Source organism: Carassius gibelio, chromosome A1 (genome assembly GCF_023724105.1).
Source record: "Carassius gibelio isolate Cgi1373 ecotype wild population from Czech Republic chromosome A1, carGib1.2-hapl.c, whole genome shotgun sequence".
NCBI lineage: Eukaryota > Metazoa > Chordata > Actinopteri > Cypriniformes > Cyprinidae > Carassius > Carassius gibelio.
Genome location: NC_068371.1, coordinates 5,250,068 through 5,272,271, shown reverse-complemented (window position 1 = coordinate 5,272,271; position 22,204 = coordinate 5,250,068). Strand labels below are relative to the sequence as shown.

The following is a 22,204-nucleotide window of genomic DNA, read 5'->3' as shown; positions in this document are numbered from 1 at the left end:
TCACCAAGGCTGCAATTATTGGATGAGAAAACAGTAAAAACAGTAAAACTATGAAATATAATTACATTTAAAATAACTTTTATTTTTTAATATACTTTCTATTTTCAGAAGCCATTAACATAATAAAATATCCTTATTTGGTGCTCAAGAAACATTTCTTATTATTATTATCATTGCTGAAAACAGTGTGCTGCTTAATATTTTTTGTGGAAACCATTATCTATTTTATTCCATAGTTTGGGGTAAGTAATAAAAGTTAAAAAAATAAATAAATAAATACTTCTATTTGGAAAGAATCCATTAAATTGATCAAAAGTGACAGTAAGGGCCTGTTCACACCAAGGACGATAACTATAAAGATAACGATAAAGATATAGTTTTACAAATCGTTCTCAATATTAAAGAATAGCAGAGTCCACACCACAACTATAGCGATAAAGACAAAGAGAAACGATATCGTTGGAATAATTTTGCTGAAATCAGCTCTTTTAAATTGTAATAATATTTCACAATATTACTGTTTCTACTGTATTTTTCATTTAAATCCATGCATCCTTGGTGAGCATACTTCTTTCAAAAATATTAAAACATCATAATTATTCCAAACCTTTGACCAGTAGTATGAGTGTACATTATCACTGTAAATAAATGACAGTAATACCACCAAACTGCTCGCTGGTCTTGGTGGTACGACAGGGGCTCGGGTAGGGTCAGCGAGGTCCACAGAGTTTTTCTTGGATTGAGATTTAGGCCCTGACTGGGTCTCTGCTTGGGGTTTTGGACTGCGAGGATCTAACTGGATGGAGAGAGAAGCTAAGTGTGTTTCAGAAGTTGCAGTGGGGTCTTGAGCTGGGGGAGCAGTAGTATTTTTTGGCTTAGTTTTAGACTTAGGGTCAATTTTTATCACGTTTGTCTTGTTAGGTGCTGTATTTAGTTGGTCAGTGGTTAATTTCGAAGATGACCATTTGTTTCCCAGAACCTGAGTGATAAAACTGTTAGCATGAGCTTGTTGGGACAAGGAGGGATCCTCCAGTGAGGGGGTAGTGGAGGTTCGGGTGGTCTTAGAGTATGAGTATGAGGAGGTGTAGGAACCTGTAGGAATGATATCATGACTCTGTGGGGGAGAGAGGGAGGCGTCTGACAGCATTGCAAGGGAACTGTATGTTGGGGGGTTAGGGGTCATGTGATAGCTCTCTCTCCGAGGGGGAGGCATAGGGACCTGTCAGAGAAAAGGTCAATTAAAATATATAGTCAGTTCAAATAAAGTACATCTTCTCAGAGAAATTTCAATTTTGCTACTTTAGGGGTCAAGAAAATCACACTTGATATGAACCCTCTAGAAAGAAGTTATCATATTGGAAAAAGAACATGACGAATATTAATCCCAAATAATTTTGAAGCAATATAATTTTGAAGCAACGCATAGCATGAAAGAAGAGGATCGTTTGTTGTGGGAAAAAAAAAGAAGAGTGTACAAAATGTAACAGTAGTAAGACTTAGTAAAAACATTTTTGAATTAATTAATTTTAATTGTATAATGAATAAATATGTACCGTCGTGGGAGATTTCTTATCTTGTAGGTTCGGTCTAACGCTGCGGAAGCCTTTAGCAGTCAAAGACGAGCTACTGGCATCTCCATTCCTTAACCCTTCAGACACACTACGTGAACGCCAGGCATCTACACACAAATAAATAAATAAATACAAACACACACACACACACACACACATTATTATAGTTATTGTTAACTAAAACTAAATCTAAGTGAAAAAAGCTCATATAAAATCAAATCAAATCAAATTATTCGTTTAAAAAAATGTAACCTTAAAACAACATAAATGACAACATAATACTTAAACACTTATACATGCAGTAAATACTGTCTTGAGTGTCCATACTTCATGTATTCACTGAACAGTACACATGAATATTTATATAAACACACCGATGAAAACAGAGTCACATGGACATCCAACAAACACTTGCCTGAATCTGAAGACTGGGAATCACTACCTGTGGAAAAATAAAGCTCTATTAATATAAACACAATACTGTAAAATAACATAAGTGAGCTAACAATTCGGAAGAGGAGCTGCAAAAATGCTGTAAATATCATAACACTAATGACCACAGAAAACCAAGACAAATATGACACAAAACATGCAGAAGGGTCATACCCATTGAAATTAAGGGAGAACATGGCTTAGTTTTTAATGCTCCTATGTTACTTCTATATTTGGACTTTTTGCTATAAAAATAGTTTTCCCTCTGAGCCAGTCCTGTTATTGGTGCCCCCTCCAAAATGATGTGCATGATGGCCACAATATGGGACTGAAAAGAGAGATGCAGAATTACAGAGAACCGATGATTAAAGAGCAGAAGCTTTGGTTGAACACAACTGAGAGAGAGAGAGAGAGAGAGAGAGAGAGAGAGACAGCTAGTAAGATGACCCACAGTGTGAAACACTTACTCCTCTCACTCATAATGATGATTAAAACTACTGTACAACATAATTCAACATGAAGACTGGAAGAACGAAAACTTAAATCTTGAACAAAATCATAAATAAATGTATTTTACAATTAATTCTGCTCCTGTCTTTTGCAAACTATACATGAACACATGCTGTCAAGATGACAGAGGTTTCAGCACTGTAATGGCCGTCATCTGCATGTGTACTATAAAGTGAAACATGTTATAGAGGCAACATAGAACCTCAAAGTAATCATTCAATCACACAGAACAACACTGAGAATTTAAATTTTTGCCCGAATTATTCCTTTAAAACTGTAACACTGACAACACAGAAAATAGTAATGTTCTGTTCCTCTAAAAGCTATGGAGAGACAAAAAGGATAATGTAGACAAATGCAGTAAGACATGAAACAAAACAGATGTTGTGAACATAAAAACGTAAAACAAGCACATATAAAAAGATCACGGGGGAGAAAACCAATTTACATAATGAAGGCAGATGAAACAACAGTAAGCAAACGGAGATAAGACGTTCTAGAAACTCTGTGTCTATTAGACAGCCCTGCTCCATCACTGATACCTGCAGCTGTGTACAGGCTGGGTGAGCTCTGGACCCTCTTCACAGGCCAGAGAGTGAGCGACAGGGATGCTCTTTTATGAGCACGTCCTCCGCTATCTGGAGTATGTTTGTTTGCACACGCACACACAGAAGCCCACATGCAAAACAAACAGAAAGCAAAGCACATGCATTGTCAATGCAACATTATTGCACCAAAAGATTATGCAAAAAAGATGCAATAAATAAATAAAATTGAATGATGAACATTACAGTTTGGGATGAGTTAGATTATTATTATTTTTTTTTAGATTTGTATTTTTATAATAATTAAAAAATATGTTACTTGAGCACCAAACCGGTATATGAGAGAAAATTCTGAAGGGTCATGCAACACTAAAGACAATAATAATAATAATAATTCAACTTTGCAATTATAAGAATAAATTACATTTTAGAAAAATATGAAATTGAAATATGTAAAAAAGATCAGTTAATTATAATTGTATTAAATGCTATTATGGTTTTCACTGTATTTTTGATCTAATAAATGTAATTGGAGAACATAAGAAAAAAAAAACATAAAAAAACTTACCCACCCTAAACTTTTGAATGATATTGTGTTATAGAAAATTAAAAGTTAGTCTTCCTTTATAGATCAGCGTACAACTTGTGTAGGAAATTATTTGCAAAGCATTCTGGGAAAGATGACTTATAAAGACAATAGGCATTTCTCAATGTCAAGGATACTTCCTTGGTAGGACTGATCCTTCCAAGTCACTTCCTTCAGAGGCTAGGTGAGACTCCTCTTAAGCATATGGAGAACACGTAAATGGAACAGGCTAGCAAATGCACGTAATTGTGTCATTACGTTAGTGAAAAGGTACGTTTGAATAACGCTGTGAATGGTATCATTAAATTACATTAGGCAACTTAACTAGTTATTTATAAAAGAAATGCCGTTGACGCAACCAATTGTTAAATGACAGGTCCAGTTCAGTTAACCATTTGTATAATTTACAATATCAATATGGTATTAATTTGTACTGGCATTTAAACGTCAAACTTTACTTATATTTACTACAGTTATAACAAATGTTTGGTAACGTAAATAAAAACCGTTAACGATCCGACTACGTTAACGTTCGACATTTTTGAATTTTTGAACTAACGTTAGATAGCACAGCTGCGCCCATAGGATTGTGGGTGATTTGAGAGCGCGAAGGATACACATATGCATCTTTTCCTGTGTATGGGATATTCTTTGAACGAAGGACTCAGTCCTTGGTTGAAATTCCAAGGATCCTCAACATTGGAACAGTCCTTCGAACGGATGGCTTCCTGGCTTCCGAGGATCCTTCCTTGACATTGAGAAACACCTAATGTTTCCAAACCAGGCATGATGTGAACAAATTTTATATCAAATATGCCAGATTTCGGACCAATAATATTACTTTATTTTCCCAAATGATCAGTAGCAATGAGCTGAATAAAGCTTACTGTGTGGAATATATCCCACAATGCAATGCATTTGGTTTGACCTTTTATTGTGGGACCACTTACTGCTCCTCTTCCTTGACACAAAATGTTTCATTGTAAACATTTTTACACAAGAGCTTCTTAAAAATGCACAGTAACTGTTTTGTTGCATAGGTGGCTAAAAACTTACACAGGTATTTTAATAACAGACTTACCTGTGTTCATGATGAAGATCTTCACTGAACTGTGTTCTGAAGAAGGACACTTTCACCTGTAAAATACATCATACTATTCTTAATAATCTCAAAATGGATTCATCTACACCTACATACGTAAATAGATGCTAAAAGTATGTATTAGAAAACTGATTTATTAGCATGAGCTGTCTATGTTGATTAATGCCTAAAACTGCCTGCTAAAGTGCCTAAACTGTTTAGCAACCGCATATTTTGATCTAGTATTTCGACCGTTATGAATAGAACAGGTTATACTTATTCAGAGTGACAGATATAAAGGATATTCTGTTTTAAACACGTTTATTGTGTATCAAATGTGTGTATGCTTGTAGGAATACTCTGACTGACTGACACCAGAGAGTCTGGACTCCAGGAATACACTTGATGTCCATGCTATGTGTTAATTTTACTTTGCATTATACACATTTTCTCTCTCTAGTCACTAACAGTATTTCCAAACATGAAGCACAAGGTGTGGAATGCGTGTAGTGGAATCTAATCATAGCATTTGTATCTGCCTCATATAAATACTAAATAATGTTACCCAATAAAAAATTTTAACAAGATAACAGATTTTAAATTATGTCAAGATAATGTTATGATAATGTTGCTCCACTTCAAAATAGCAACCGTGTTCACTGAGGATAACAGGGAGCAGACATAATGGATTAAAGACAGACAGAGAGAACATGAGAGAGAGCATTTAGACATAAAAATAAGATGCAGTTGTCCGATATCCCACTGCCACTGACAGATTTATAACTTGCCAAGAGAAACGAGTTACACTCAGGGAGTGAAAAGGCTGTCAACACTATTTGAGTCTTAGTAACTTGAGCAATGGCACCATTGTGGTCCTAATGTGACCCAGGATTCCACAGTAAAATCAAGTTTTAAACTCATCATAATAAATAAAACTATTATGATATTGGTTAGATGTAGCTGACAAGTCGTCAGGTTATAGATTGCCTACAGCACTTCTTAATACAGTCACTAAGTGGCTATGTATTTTTCAATTGTCTCCTATCTTGAACCAATGCAGGAAGACGAAGAACACTCTAGAAGGATTTTCATAACTTTCTGCGTGATCCAGCAAATGCCATGAAGGTTCCTCCCCAAGTTGTTGAACCCTAAATAAAGACACTAAAAGCACTTATAATAGTCTGTAGCATCTTTAAAAAGAATGAGTCTCTGGGAATAAAAGAAAGGGAAACAAAACACAGACTATTTAAGGATCATCTGCGCTATCCAGAACCAGTTTAGTAATTTATTACCAAACTATCTTATTTTTAATACACTATTTTACATTTTGGTGAATTGGTGCAGAATTCTTAATAATTTGTACTACCTTATTTGTACATGTAAAACAGATACAATGTCTTTTGAGACTGTGTTGCATATGTCAGAAAACTCATATTCTAGATCACTGGTTCCCAAACTTTTTCAACTTGTGGCCCACACAACCAAACACACATGTTTCTGCGGCCCACTGCAAACAAATGAACTGACCCCACTATTGTTGGGTTAGTAACTTAGTACTCAGAAGCTAGATTGTTAACTGTCTTTATTGAATGAACTGGCAATGAACAGAAAATAACTCGGGTTGGCACCGCTTGGCACAACTGCTGTTGTTCTGTATCTAAGATAAACTGATGGTTTATTCTTAAACCAATCTTAAACCAATCAGCGAGCTCGAATAGTGGAAGCATAGTTACAGTTTAATATTATTTTTTTCTTATTTAATTCCATATATGAAATGATGTTATTATGTTATGAAAGACATGTTTTACACATATGAACAATATTATTATTTATTTTAATAGTAATTGGCGGCCCAACTGCAATACCATCGCCGACAGGTTGAAAACCACTGCTCTAGATTAAACCTTAGAGAATGAACTGAAATGGACTCATTAATCGACACCGTGAAAAAAAAGATTTTCTTACTTAGATATTTTTGTCTTGTTAAATATCTAAACATTCTTGAATCAAGATGAATTTACTTGAGAAGCAATATAAAGATTTTCTAATTTAAAGAAGTCATTTTCTAAAAAAAAAAAAAATGTACTAGTTTTTGCCAATGCGGTAAGAAACATAATCTTGATTCAAATCAAAACAAGATTGTTTTTTCATGACCCTCTAACAAATAACTTTCCTTACCCTTTTCCTTTCCTTAATTTTCCTTATTTTTCAACTCATCCATTTGACTTCATTATGGTGTATGTAATTCCAACCTTTTTGCAATCCAATTCCTGGATAAAATCAAGTCCTGTCCATCCAACCTTAAAATGTTTTACAGTATCCTTCAAGCGCCTGATTAGTTACTGGCAATATTAGTGCAAAGCCCTCTGGGTGCACTTGAGTGTGACAAACATTCAATGCCATCTGAAGCTTGTGTTAACAGGCAATTAAGCTGGCATTTCCATTATGTAATGGACTAGCTGCCTAGGCTATACACTTCCCCATTAATACTGTAATTCTCCATTGTTTGACAGGGCTCAGCTGGAACAGACAGATTTGTGTCATAAATAGCCAGAGTCCGCTCAGTACCGATTTTTAGTTAGTAGTTCTGAGTGCTAGCTTGCAGTTTTCATGACATGACTAATAAAGTTGTTCTTAGCCATTTCCTTGCACATATATGGGCTTTCACACTTCAAATTGTTAATTAAGACATCTTTTAACCATGGGGCAGTGGTAACACACAGTCATTTGTGGTCTCTTAAAAGGAGTCTTCCACACACACTCACACTGCCTGTGGAATGTCGGCACTATATATCAGCATACACTGACAGGACAGTACATGGATAGAGTTTCAATGGGCAGACAGAGGCATCAGCCGTACAGTGTATGAGAAACACACACTATTGTTCAACAGTTTGGGATCTGTAAGATTTTTCAGTGTTTTGAGAGTCTGTCATGCTCACCATGGCTGCATTTATATGAACGAAAACACATTATAACAACATCTGTTTTCTATTTTAATATATTTTAAAATGTAAGATGCAAAGCTCAAATTTCAGCATCATTACGATCCTTCAGAAATCATTCTAATATGCCGATTTACTGCTTAAGAAACATTTCTTATTATTATCAATGTTGAAAACTGTTGTGCTGCCTAATATTCATGTGGAAACTGTGAAACGTTTTTTTTTTCTTCTCTTTTATACTTTGATGAATATAAAGTTCAAAAGAACAGCATTTATTTAAAATATAAATCTTTTGTAACATATCTTTACTGTCAGTTTTAATCAAATTAATGCTAACTAAAAGTAGAGACACTCTCTTCACATTTTGTGAAGGAGTAAAGTATAGGAAGCAGTACTAAAGCTATATTAAATGAGGAAGGATACATAATCTCACATCGTGAAATCCATCATAAAGTTCTTACATAGTTCTCAAAAACAATCTGTGCTCATGAATAATGTGTGTCTGTGGGAAACTGATCTGACAGCTGATTCAGAGGGGTTCCGACAACCATGAGAACATCAATATGCACCACATGCCAGAACATATTTCACATCTGACAGCACTTCAGATTTATTTGTTATATATACATCTACACACACCCATCAAACTCTACATTAAAGAGACTGAATTTGAATTTAAGTCAATGGAATCCAAATTATTGTATTGTATCCTTGCATATGGACCAAAACAGCTGAAATAATTCAATTTTATTTCACAATTATTTTAAGTGTATTGTTCCATTAAGCCTGTATCTGTTAAATACTAGTATGTCTAAGTATTTCTAAGCACCTATTAAACCTTGTTATCCTTAATAGAAACAACTTCAGGACTGTTATGTACTTAAGCAAACATGGTCTCTATTGATTATATTTTGTTGGGAGGTAGGCTACAGTAAAAAATGGCTCTTATTAATAAGCAGTGACACTTAATCATTATATGGTGGCAGAGAACATGTCTGTGTAATAAGGTCATTTTAACAGCTGCTGAGTTAAATGTAGAATGGTGATATATCACAAATATGCTGTGTGTATGAGTGAATGTGTTTTTGTCTTGTAAGTAAAATAACTCTGAATAGGCCACCATCATCTGCCAAAGAATTTGATTTGGAATATTTTAAACCACCATGACAGATTCAAAGAAGCCAGAGAATCCAAGTCAGCTAAATAAATCAACGCTGCATAACTTGATGATATAATCTACAAAACGGGAGGACAACAGCTTCCAGCTTGAGCTGGAACAACAAAATGAATGTTGATGTTCAGCCTGATTAGCTATTCTGTCTAAAGCTGGTGGGAGTGAGAGGAAGCTATAAGTGTGTTTGTGTCATTAGAGAGATGTGGAGGCCGTGTGGGTTTCTAAAGTTATACAAAAGTTGTCATTAGTGTTCTATTGGATGCCCAAATGAATGTGTGTGCATCTAAAAGTTTTGTGTAAATCCATTACACTCCTGCTTACTCTGTCCTTGCCCAAACCACAGACTCTCTGCCTCCCTCTGTCAAAGACACTGATTCATTAGTGCTTCATTCGTTACGCCACAAACCACATTCCACTTCCTATTAGTGCAGTGAAGCATCTGGCACAGTACACAGAAAGTAAACTTGGCTAATGTTTTGAATCAAGTTCTTTTAACTGAGTTTACTCAAAAGCAGTAAAAGCAGGAAGGTTTTTTTTTATTTTATTTTTTTATGAACCCAATGCTAAATGCTAAAGGAAGCAGGAGTGCAATGTGTTTGAGGTCAGTAAGATAGTTAATTATTATTATTTATTTTTTTTAAAGAAATTAAAACTTTTATTTAGCATGGGTGAACTAAATAGATCAAAAGTGAGAGTAAAGACATTTATAATGTTACATAGCATATTCAAATAAATGCTGTTGTTTTGAACTTTCTATTCATCAAATAGTCTTGAAATCCATAGAAATATTAATTTATCCTTAAGCTACAGGTGATCAAACAGTGAATGCCATTGACAATGTTTATTGTTTAAAAAAGGTTTAGAGGCAGGATATGAACAATGTGCTCATAATATTGTCTTGTACATAGAATACTGACTTACTTTTGACTTCACCAGAGTTATTTCATTGTGACTGAAATTGAGCCATCATCAAACATTAATGTTAGAGCAAATTGACAAAATGATTCTGGAAAGTAGTCTTGCTGGCGGTGCTCCAGTACTGCAGAGTGATTTATTATTTATTTCCTTTTTTAAAGGACAATGTGGTTTACGGTAGAATGCAGTAGATTATGTGGTTAACTGTGTGACACAGGGCAGTATGGTTACATGAAGAAAGCAATAACGCTGTGAAATAAAGCAGAGCTCCATCAGTCAAGCTTAATTCAGTTCGGTGCTGCCTGCCTCATATTATTTGAACATATATGATTGGAACATGATCCAGATTTCTGCTACTGTGACAGAGATAGAAAAACCTACACTGGTGAAAGCCACAACCACAAAGAGATTTTGCATGCAGAAATAAACCATCATAAAACATATGACAGTCAGCCCATGTGTTTTACTCGTATTCTCAAAGAATCATGGGAAACCACACATACACACAGACAAAATAAATAAATCCAATAAATAGCTTAACATAGAAAGACACATGTATGCATTGTATGTATATGCAGTATACTGTATACTATATATATACTTTTTTCAGTCTCTCTGACTTGATTTTTCTTATACTATTTTAATGTTTTTAAAAGTATACATGTAGTAAAATTAATGAGGTTTAGGTTTAAAACAAGGAAAAAAACTTAAAACTTATTAAAAATAACTAAATTCAGTATGTTCAGTAATATACATATTATTTCACACAGATTTGCTTCTCAAGTTTGTGCATCTTGTTTCAGGAATTTATTTATATATTACTGGAAAACGAGACAATAATAATGCTGAAGTAAATTACCTTTTGCAGTGAAGTACATGTAAAGAGAAGACCTTTAAAAATATATGTGACAGAGACTGAGAAAAGGTGACTTTTTTTTAAAGAGTAAAGGTCACAACATGTCATCACTTACAGACTGTCACCACTTCAGATTATGTGTGCATCTACATATATATATATCACATACACAGTGTGTAGTGTATGTGAGTGAGTGTGTATGCTCCTATTTAAAGCTGTACAAGAAAAGAGCAGTAGATAAACTGTTTTAACTACCATACTCACCTATCTCTAAAGTTTTCACTCTTTGATAAGTTAGGAACACACAGCTATTCCTGGATGTGAGTTACATTTATTTTCACATCAGTTTTGGCGTTGAGCAGCCAAACACATTCTACTTCAATAAAAATTGAGTTCAATTCTGAGGGCAGCAACTGTATCCTTCCTTCAGAATTTCAAGCCAGATGTCCAACATAAATCTGAACGCAGACACAGCAAGTCTCTTGAGTCCCTTCCGAACACAAGACCCAACCAAATAAGGAAGAATTCGTTTCGTTTTTTTCTTGGGAACAAGCTTCTGAAACAGTGCCAAGATATTTGCTTGGTACAATTTTGTGGGGTATTTGTCAAAGCCTCATACTTTAAAACGTTGTGTCAGGAGTTGCAAAAAGGAGTTTGAGAGACTTTGGCTGGTGAAATACCAGCTGCTGTTGCTAGGTTCAGATTGCTCTCTTGGTTTCCCTATACTGACCACAGATATTCTAGTTAACTACAACCAGGCACTTCTGTTTCCCTGGAGCTTTACCCTTATGATCTCCAAAACAAAACAAGGCCATAAAGGCTAATGAAACAGTGCTGGTCCAAAAGAGAGTTTTCATATAAATTAAACCCAAAATAATGATTTATTCCTGTTGCTTTACTAAACCCAACAGGAATAGAATAACCACACAAAGTTGTGATGTAAATCCTTTTCCCTATGACTGTAAAGAAGTTACTATTAGACAAAACGCAAATCTGAATCTCTAAAAGTCAATGTAAACCAAATTTTTTGCTCTTCTGCAGTAAATGGGTGCCGTCATAGAGTCCAAAAAGCTGGTAAAATCATCACAATTATCCACTCCACTCCAGTCCATCTTTTAACATCTTGTGAAAAGCTGCATGTTTGTTAAGAAATAAATCCATCAAAGCTTTTTCATTTAAAACCATTGCTTCTGGCCAAAATACGAGTCTATAATTACTAATATTTTTTTTTTTTTCCAGTGAAAATGTCCATCTCCTGTTGTCGTCTCACAACAAATCCACCAATATTCAATTCACAAGATACAAACCCGATTCTAAAAAAAGTTAGCACACTGTAAAAATTGTGAATAAAAACAGTTTCAAATTTCAATATTTTATTCAGAATACAACATAGATGACATATCAAATGTGTAAACTGAGAAAATGTATCATTTTAAGGGAAAAATAAATTGATTGTGGGTGAAAGATCTGGACTGCAGGCTGGCCATTTCAGTACCCGGATCCTTCTTCTACGCAGCCATGATGTTGTAATTGATGCAATATGTGGTCTGGCATTGTCATGTTGGAAAATGCAAGGTCTTCCCTGAAAGAGACGACATCTGGATGGGAGCATATGTTGTTCTAGAACTTGGATATACCTTTCAGCATTGATGGTGCATTTCCAGAAGTGTAAGCTGCCCAAGCCACACGCACTCATGCAACCCCATACCATCAGAGATGCAGGCTTCTGAACTGAGCGCTGATAACAACTTGGGATGTTCTTGTCCTCTTTAGTCCGGATGACATGGTGTCCCAGTTTTCCAAAAAGAACTTCAAATTTTGATTCGTCTGACCACAGAACAGTTTTCCACTTTGCCACAGTCCATTTTAAATGAGCCTTGACCCAGAGAAAACACCTGTGCTTCTGGATCATGTTTAGATATGGCTTCTTTTTTGACCTATAGAGTTTTATTCGGCAACAGCGAATAGCACAGTGGATTGTGTTCACCGACAATGTTTTCTGGAAGTATTGCTGAGCCCATGTTGTGATTTCCATTACAGTAGCATTAATCTATGTGATGCAGTGCCGTCTAAGGGCCCAAAGATCACAGGCATCCAGTATGGTTTTCTGGGCTCGACCCTTACACACAGAGATTGTTCCAGATTCTCTGAATCTTTGGACGATATTATGCACTGTAGATGATGATAACTTCAAACACTTTATGAGATTTGTAAATTATTCCATTCCTATTTTACCCACAATTTGTACAGTGTCCCATCTTTTTTGGAATCTGGTTTGTATTAATCGATTGAATGGAGTGGTGTGGATTACTTGTGGATTATTGTGATGTTTATATAAGCTGTTTGGATATTCTGACGGCACCCATTCACTACAGAACATCCATCGGTGAGCAAGTGATGTGATACAAAATTTCCCCAAATCTGTTCTGCTAAAGAAACAAACTCATATACATACATATATGAGATTTACTTCTTGGATGTTTGAAGCCACTGAATTAAAGAGCAAGACTTTTGAAGCCACTGTAATGTTGTTGGATGATTTGATTATGTACAGCAGCATCTCTACAGAACACCTGATGATGACATATTCCTCATGATAACCTGTTACCCCTCACAGAGCCCACAACATATTCATGCCCAGGGAAAAAAAGTAATGATTTGAAGAAAAGGGAAATTAGGGTGCTTGGGCACAACATAAGCATGTCATCCAGAGAAATAGGAGACAAATAAATAAGTAATAGCCTTGAGGTGTGAAAAATCGAATATGGTGAAATGAAAAATTTGCTCATTTGTATTATGTGGTTGTGGTAAAGAATAATAAGAATATGAAGAGGATGAAAACAGGGAAAGAGACAGAAGGGCGATTAAACAAAAGAAATCGCAAGGACAGAGAAATGAAAAATTCTGTGAGAGCCTGTGACATGGAGTATTATGTAAGATGAACGAGTTCCTTCAGGGCAGCGAAGAGCAGTTCCTCACACACATACACTGCAGCCTAAGCTTTATTATGCCTCAGTGCTAATTGGACTAATTACTGTGGTTTGTGTGATCCTTACAGACAATAAGAGTTTGGTTCATTAAAGGAACATGAACAATGTCTCTTTTTTCACACACTGATTTACCAGCAGACATAAACAGAACACTACACAGACTCGTGCAGCAAATGTGTGCATTGTTGATAAAACTCAATCATTTTAAGACATGCAATCAATGTCTTAAATATGCTAAAATGCACACACATTGATATATATGATTATTTCTTTGTTATTTATTATATTTCCTTTGTTCGTTAAGGAGTTCATTATAATATGACTTTTAAAGGCTCAAAATTGAGTGCATTATACTTCAGATGAGAAAGTCATTGGATGGCATGGCACGGACCACATCACACACTTAACCTCAGTCACAGGGAAAGGGCCTGAACAGAATCACCTGCAATCCATCCATCATACTTCAGTCTGTGAATAACGTCACCCATCCACTCCAGTGCAAATTCCACTGATACGATGAGTCTAAAAATAAAGACCTGCTCTGCTATCCTTCCTGAAAAGCATGCCCAGTCATCTACAAAAATACACTTTTACAAGTGTTTGAATGGCATACTTTTGGTTCATGTGATTATACATAATTAGTCGGGTCGGTAAGATTTTTTAATGTTTCTGAAAGTCACTTATGCTCAACAAGGCTGTATTTATTTGTCATAATAAATGAATGTATAAATAAATAATAATAATAAACTGGTGAAATATTATTATAAATAATTGTTTTCTGTTTTAATATTGCTCAACAATTGCCAGCATTAAAATGTACTTCATGTTTTGTTGCTGTGTGTAAAAAAAACACAATGTTTGTCTCTTAGTGTATGAGTATTTTTGTTCGTCTTCAGTATTTATAAATGGCCAAATATAAAACAATAGAACTCAATTGTTTGTCCTCATTCAGGCCACTAAGTGTGTGTGTGTGTGTGTGTGTGTGTGTGTGTGTGTGTGTGTGTGTGTATGCATGCCCTGTGTAGCCAGGTCTTCAAGTATTCCCAGACCACTGAAACTCAAACTCACAGTTTCCTTTTGATGCCTTTGTTGTGGTGAGAGCTAGTGAGCTTAAACAAATCACACACAAACACAGGAATGAGGAAGAGAGGGGAAATACACACAAAGAGCCGTTATACACATCCCCTTGCTCTCGCTTTCCATCTACTTTATCTCTAACACACAAATACACAGAAAGTCAAATAACAAGCTAGATCAAAGCTACTGTACCTTTCAGATTAATCATTAAAAACATTTGAGAATTTAATTTGTTACTGGGAGATAATGAGATGTATTAGATGCTGAATGAAGGTATGCGTGCGTGTGTGTGTGTGATGCAATCATAGATCTTACTTTCTATGTACTTTAGGGGTGATAAAGTCAAGCTGATGTTCCAGTTAGACAGTTTATATTCATAAATTTTTTTAAAAAGATTTATTCAGAAAGTCCTTTGGTTTCGTCTGACATCTCTGGTCTAAACTGCAGGCTGACTTTTTGTTGTCCTGTTCTAGAAACACTGGCTTTATTCTGTCATCTATTTAAAAAGAGAAAGCAAGAAAAAAAGCAAGAAAGCAAGAAAGAAAGAATGAACAGTTCATATCTTACATACTGTACAGTATCACAGACTGAAATGCTGCAGTCCTCTTGGAGACTCACTGCAGCAATATGACTGATATATGCACTGAGCTGAACTACTCACCAGTCACACATCTGAACATTTTCCATTACAAAGTGTACTGCTCTTCAATGACTCAGTAAAATTAGAGTTTTTCAATATCCAAGGTAGGCAAAAACTAGTGAGCTCCTCGCTGCCTAGCTAAGCATCTACCTTCTAACAGCATCCTACATCAAAACTCATAAGCGACAACTTTACGATACTTTACAATCGACATAACTGACAATAAAATTCAATAAACATTTTGCTAAGCTAAGAACACGGTGCGAGCCACCTTATGTTTTAGGTGCGAGACTTCCACTTCATTACCCATTATAAGCCCAGTGAAGTCACCTTTATTTATGAAGCACTTTATACAATACAGATTATTTCAAAGACAAACACGACATCAAAGGCAAATGTCATCAAATATGAGACAATTTCGAATTTGTCAGAAAAAGCAGCTCTAAAAAGAATAAGTCAGTTCGGCTCGGGTTTCCCTCGGTTGCGTGCTTGTCATGTTTTGTGTGAACATGCGGCTTATGAGTGTACAATTCGTACGTATTTTACGATGTTTATGTTGTTTACGATTTTGCCATGTGCTCTCATGTCTATTGTCTTGACCCCACCTTTCTTGTTCTCTGATTAAGTTTCCCCACCTGCTCTGCCTTTTTGCCCTCCTTGTTTGCTCCCTATTTTATTCTCCTTGTGTTTGCAGTCCTGTGCCAGATCGTTGCCGTCTGTACAGACCAGAACAGCACCTAAAAATGACCTCTACATCCCTTAATGTTAGCGGAGACCAAGCCAACTAGATGTGCCCCAGAGACAGCTCCCCTGTGAAGACCTGGTCACCTTGATGACCACTGGCACAAGACCATGGTTTTTCTTGCATTATTAACACTGCATTTTCCTGTTTGACACTGTAAAGCTGCTTTGACACAATCAGTATTTTATAAAGTGCTATACAATTAAGTACACCTTGTGTCCTTCACTGCAAAGCCTTGCCCACCCTTGCCAAGCTTTGCCAGTCTAGTTGCCAGTTCGTTTTCCCCTACAGGGTAGTTTTTTTTGTTGTTTTTGTTATTTTATTATTAATAAAAAGCCCATTACTTCTGCATATTGAGTCCTCGCCTCATCCCTTCACAACAATCCTGAGTGTAAATGGTACAAGTATTTAAGCAACAAACCAGAGTGTTTTTGATTATGAAAATAAATTAAAATAACATAATAAACCAGTTAACATCATCGAGTGGTTTAACAGATTGTTTTTGTACAGCTTAAATAATGGGAAACAACTGATTGCCCAGTTTGTAATTACTCTGAACTGTTTTCATTTACACTACTCAGTATTGCATAAAAAGTTTTATTATCAGTATTCCTCTCACTTCATACTCATCTCATTTCATCTTACAGAAATGCATTCTAGGATTGTCTTAGAATCTTCCTTAGAATTGGGCTAAAACAAGGTATCTTTAGAGGCAGCATAATTAAACTGTGTACCATTTGGTACAATCAATCTGAAGCGTGGGAAGTGCCACTATTCTGAATCCACAGGGGCTTTACTTGGTTTTGGAACAGCAAACATCTCTTTCCTTGACTCATATATAATACCAAGTAGATCGAGACCCAAAAACCACTGTACACAGCCGCTCTGCTCATTGTGCAAAAAATGTCCTGTTTTCTATCTGTTTTTAATAGAGATGCACACAGACACATGAAAAGACAATGGCATTTGGACCTATATGTCATATAAATTCTACTCTTCTTCAAACATCACTCAAAGAAAATGTCAGCACAGCACTGTTCTTTTTGCGCTGTTTTGTTTCTCTTTTTTAATTATTTTTATTTTTTTCTGTATTCAAGCTATTATCATAAAGTCTTACCGTCCAGAGCAGAGCACCACTCCTGGAAGACAGGAAAGTAAGACAGGTGGGGTGAGAGAAAAAGAGAGAGAGAGTGAGACATGCTTCCGTAGTGGCTAGAAATTTCCCTTCTGGGGTCTGCATGGCTCCACCTGTCATGTCTGAATCAGTGACCCAACCTCTCCACATCTACCTCAAGCAGCTCAATGACCTAAGGGAAATGTAACAAGCCATAAAGCACCTTAAAGTGTTTTTTGCTTCACATTTAAATGATGGTCCCAAAGAGAGACTCATAATGTTCAACAGGGCAGTTTGAGAAATGAATTATCATCCCTTATTTACTGATCTAGCATTTAAGAGACACATATATAACCACATCAAAGTGCTGTCTGCTGATGAACAACGACCTGCTAGCCAGTCAGCACTTGATGAAAAAGGACGTAATCGCAGGTCCTGCACATGCCAGGGATGACTGTGCTGTCACAATAAGCTGCAAAGTGATACTACGCACAATGATGTAATGCTGAGGAAATGTTTCTGATAAAACTGCAGTCAGGAACAATACAAATGAGAGCTCTTTCTAGAGAAAAGATCACACTTAAAAAACAAAAACGAAGTATGGGTAAAAAGAAAGCTGATCCTACTCCACTGATTTATGTTATTTCATTTACATCATCAATTCACCAGAGAACATGATATTATGACACAGAATACACATCACAGTGCTATGCATTAATCTTCCATTTCCTGATTAAAGTATTACAAACCCTACAATTCAAACAAATGGTCATATGCTACAAAATGTCTACAGTTAAACAAGCTCACAGTAGAGGGAATGGATAGACATTTACCTTCGGTTACCCATCTCAACACCCAATCCATTATCAGGAAATACCAGCTAAACATTGTTGACACAGCAAGTGAGAGGTGGTAAAATGCATTGCTGTTGAGTAAACACATGTATAGTCATATATCTGTGGGTTGATACAGCAGTCACTGCTACTGGATTGTCATTTGCCCTATGGCAGCACTAGTTGATGGAGAGGGCAAATGGACTGTACAAAAAAATAAAAATAAAAAAGTGCCCCAAAATGATTAATGAGCCTGCAAAATGACACTTACTGTAATATAACGTATTTGTCTATTTAAGGTTGTGATGCTTGTAGTTTATTCAATGTACAATATAAGGACATGTTTATTGATGTTTAGTTTAAACTTGCATATTTTAGTTTAAAATCAGATAAATCTTTTATATAATTTTTTATTTTAAATGGTTATATGCTAGATGAGAATGTTTTTAGACTTTATGTAAAAATCTGTGTAAAGCTATATGGTTCATTCATATACTGTAAAATGCATTTATAACCATGGTTATTATAGTTAACTAAAATTAAAACCATAAACATGTATTCTCTGAAAAAAAGCAAACTTTAACTTTAAAACTTTTAAAAACTTTAGCTTATTTTATTTCAGGTAGTTGCCAATGCAACATGTCCATGCAGTTTAGCTTGATGTATTGAAGTAACTAAAACTTAAATAAAAAATTATATATGTGTGTGTGTGTGTGTGTGTGTGTGTGTGTGTGTGTGTGTGTGTGTGTGTAATAAATAAAAAACTGAGAAAAAAAAAAACTCAACAAACGTTTGAACTAAAATGAAAATGACAAAACAAAAAACAAAAAATGACAAAAAAAATTATATATATACACCGGCACCAGGCATGCAGATCTCATCACACAAACACTCAGCGATGGGTTCACAGGGATGCTTGCCTTTATGACACCATGACATTACATGCATGCGTCTGTCTAGCTTCAGAAGTCCTTACCTTATGTAACGAATTCAGATTATTTTCCTATGGCACACGCTGATTCCAGGCAGTTTAGACAGCACACACTCAGTTCATAAATTCTGATATTGAGCCATAAAGTCTGCCTTAATTTTTTTTCCCTTAATTCGGATAATGCAGTGATTTGAAGCTTTGTATCCGAAAGATAGTAACTAGCAGCAAACTGAACCACAATCATGTGAAGGTTAATCAGGTTAAACTATTGAAATCCTTTAAATTATTTGATTGATTTGATAATTATGCAACTGATCATTGCTGTACACTCACATCTCTCAGTGTGAGGTCAATGGTGTGACTGCATTACCTGGCATGCCCTTTCCCCGCTAGTTAATCTCCCACAAGAACAGTATTTCAATGAATGTGTAATAATGATATCCACAGATAAATAGAGAGAAAGGGATAGAAATCCTTCTAGCCTCTCACTTAACCATCACTACATCATCCTATACACACAATATCAGACAGATCTTGTTCACAAGAGATTAAAGCACCTTCATTCTCTCTGCTGTGCTTTAACACATTAGCATCCTGTCCCCAGGCCATAGTCAGCTCATCAGATTTGACTATAGGAACATCCTCACTTAAACAGGAAACTACATCTACTACAGTGAGTTCATTATAGTACAATAACATTAAATATATAAAAAAATAATAATAATGATAATTATAAAGGTATATATTTAGAATAAACATAAGCAAAAAATGCATAATTATTATTATTATAATTGTTATATAAAATTATGTTGTTACAATATTACGTTATATTTAAAAAAAGGGCAGTATAACTACAGATTTTTATTTAATTATTATTTGTATTTTGAATAATTTTTTTATTATTATTAATAGTAACAGTTATAACTTTATAAATCATAATTTAAGACACTTTAAAATGACATATATATTATATATATAGAAATACATATAATACAATAATATTAATTATTCATACTATTCATATTAAGTATTAAATATTAGAAAAAATATATTATTATGTGTTATTAGTGTTTTTTATAGTTGTTAATACATTATTATTTATTGAGACATTATAAGAACATATAAATATATATATATATATATATATATATATATGTGTGTGTGTGTGTGTGTGTGTGTGTACTATATACATAATTTTCAAACTAAACAGACTTGTTTTTAAAACTAAAAACAAAAAAAAATGACTTTGCACTGCTTAAAATGAGGATTAAATGAGATAATTCTGGTCATGGTGCTAAAATGTCTATGAAACAACATAAAACAATCATCGGATAATAAATGCAAAGCCATGCACACACTTTCCAGTCAACCGCGATAAGAACAGAGATGGGTCATAACCTCCACCGCCCGCTGGACCTCACTAATGAGCTGGTAATGACAAGCCTCTTAATTGTTATGTTAATCAATTAAGCCAAAGGATCTTGGCTTGTGTTTTTGGGACACAAGCGCTCTTTGTTGTTGTGGAAGTCACGCTATAGAGTTACAGGTAATCAGTTTCACTCTCCACAAACTCAATCCAAACACCAAACACTTCGGAATTAGGACAAATTGACAATTATCTATTACTTCTGACTACACTTGTTGGGTCAACTATTGCAACACATCAGAATCAATGAGCAAAACATCTTAAAAGGAAACTGGAATCCCACAGCACATCCAAATGTGCAGCAATGCTGCTTTAACTGTAAGTAACCAACGCCAGGTAACCTTCAGCAAACTGAGAAGCAGTAGAGAATAAAAAATAACTAGATGAGAAAGTGTTCCAACATACGATAGCTGTACATTATGTTTTGAGGTCATCAGTTTGGTCATAAAGAGTGCATCTTACCCGTTAAAGGATCCATGCTATCTCTAGTGTTTTATAATGTTTTGAAATCTGTTCTGTAATGTGCCACTTAATTATGTATCTAAAATATGTCTTCCATCACTTATATATGCATTTGAAATCTGCCTCTGGAATCCTTTGCCTCTGAAATCGGTAGCCGAGTTTTTAATCTGGAATTCACAGTGCCTCTGAAAACTGTATCTAAAATATTATCTCTTACAATCACTAGTTGTTTCAAAATTTTGTAATGATGTTTCTTGGTCTCTAAAATCTGCCTCTGTAGTCGGAAACTCATGCCGTTTTCGCTGATCAAACAAGCGTTTCTTACCCTGAGCAATAACCGCGCATCCAGTCATCCACTGCAGTTAACGAGCCGCATGTAAGTCCATCAGAGTCAGAGAGAGACAGAGAGAGGGGAGCTCTGAGTACAGACTGAAAGCGCACACCTGCTCCGCTCGGTTCTTGTCTGCTGAGCTGACTCCAGATAAATGCGTGAACGCGCATGGACTATGCCAGTGCGCGGCACCACCCCTTTCTCTTGGGTCAATGGCTCTCGTGCAGAGCTAGAGAGCTATTGAAATAGCATTGCAGTAAAACTGTCTCTTTACACATGACGAAACGCCTCTCAGTGTCGGCTCCAGGAGAAGGAGGAGGAGACAGGAACGCAAGATCACATTCGTTGTGCATACTCAAACCGACGCGACGCTTGCGCGTATGAGCACGTGAGGTTAGTCCTTAATAGAGAATTTATCCACACATCATTCAGTCGTTGCTTGTTGCTCAGGGACGAGGAGTATTTTGTAGCACAGCCTATGAGTCTGTGAGATGGAGAGCAGCGCCGCGCATTGGTCCCTCACAGATTCTCTGTAGTCATGGCAACCACAACACTTCAATCAGCACGCGGGCTCAGGAGAGCGCGGACTGGGATGTGATATGCTGAGGTCACTTCCGCCACTCAATTGCAAAAAGAGCACACTGATGTGAAAATGTCAAAGTTTGATATAAAAAGTACCTCAGAATGTTAAACTAACTAGTCAGCTAACGTTTGACTTGCCATCAGTATAGGTCTACTAATCCTCTATGGGAATGTGGAGTTAAAAAAAAAATCTAAAGAAACATATTCCACAGGGTGAATACATACAAAGAGTGACAGCTAAGCTAATGTATATTCTTACTAAACATTTTAACAATTACTAAACATCAGCATTCAACTCACTCCGAACTATGGCACAAAATGACTTTTTTAGTTCTGACATAATTTCCGACAACATGTCATACCGTGTTAGCCTGCAGTGCTGGGAAACACTATCAAAGCCTTTTATAGCCATTAATCAGATTTTACTAAAATAATTTTTCAAAGTATTATTTACTTCCTCT

The 22,204-nt window shown here is 35.6% G+C and overlaps 1 protein-coding gene across 3 annotated transcripts in view; it reads right to left on the bottom strand.

Annotated features, from left to right (window-relative positions):
• The window catches only part of LOC127966054 (sorbin and SH3 domain-containing protein 2), a 43,158-nt gene extending 21,549 nt beyond the window's left edge, over positions 1 to 21,609 (bottom strand). For 2 of the 3 annotated variants that reach the window (XM_052566955.1, XM_052567013.1), the window contains exons 1-6: positions 21,156 to 21,587; positions 4,726 to 4,781; positions 3,056 to 3,151; positions 1,987 to 2,013; positions 1,554 to 1,678; positions 662 to 1,219 (exon numbers count right to left, since the gene is read on the bottom strand). In XM_052566955.1, the coding sequence (XP_052422915.1) occupies positions 662 to 1,219; positions 1,554 to 1,678; positions 1,987 to 2,013; positions 3,056 to 3,151; positions 4,726 to 4,735 (816 nt within the window). In that variant the 5' untranslated portion in view covers positions 4,736 to 4,781; positions 21,156 to 21,587. Of the gene's footprint in view, positions 1 to 661; positions 1,220 to 1,553; positions 1,679 to 1,986; positions 2,014 to 3,055; positions 3,152 to 4,725; positions 4,782 to 21,155 lie in introns of all 3 variants that reach the window. The other variant, XM_052566917.1, reaches the window with a different exon arrangement.
• Between the last annotated feature and the right edge of the window lie 595 nt (positions 21,610 to 22,204).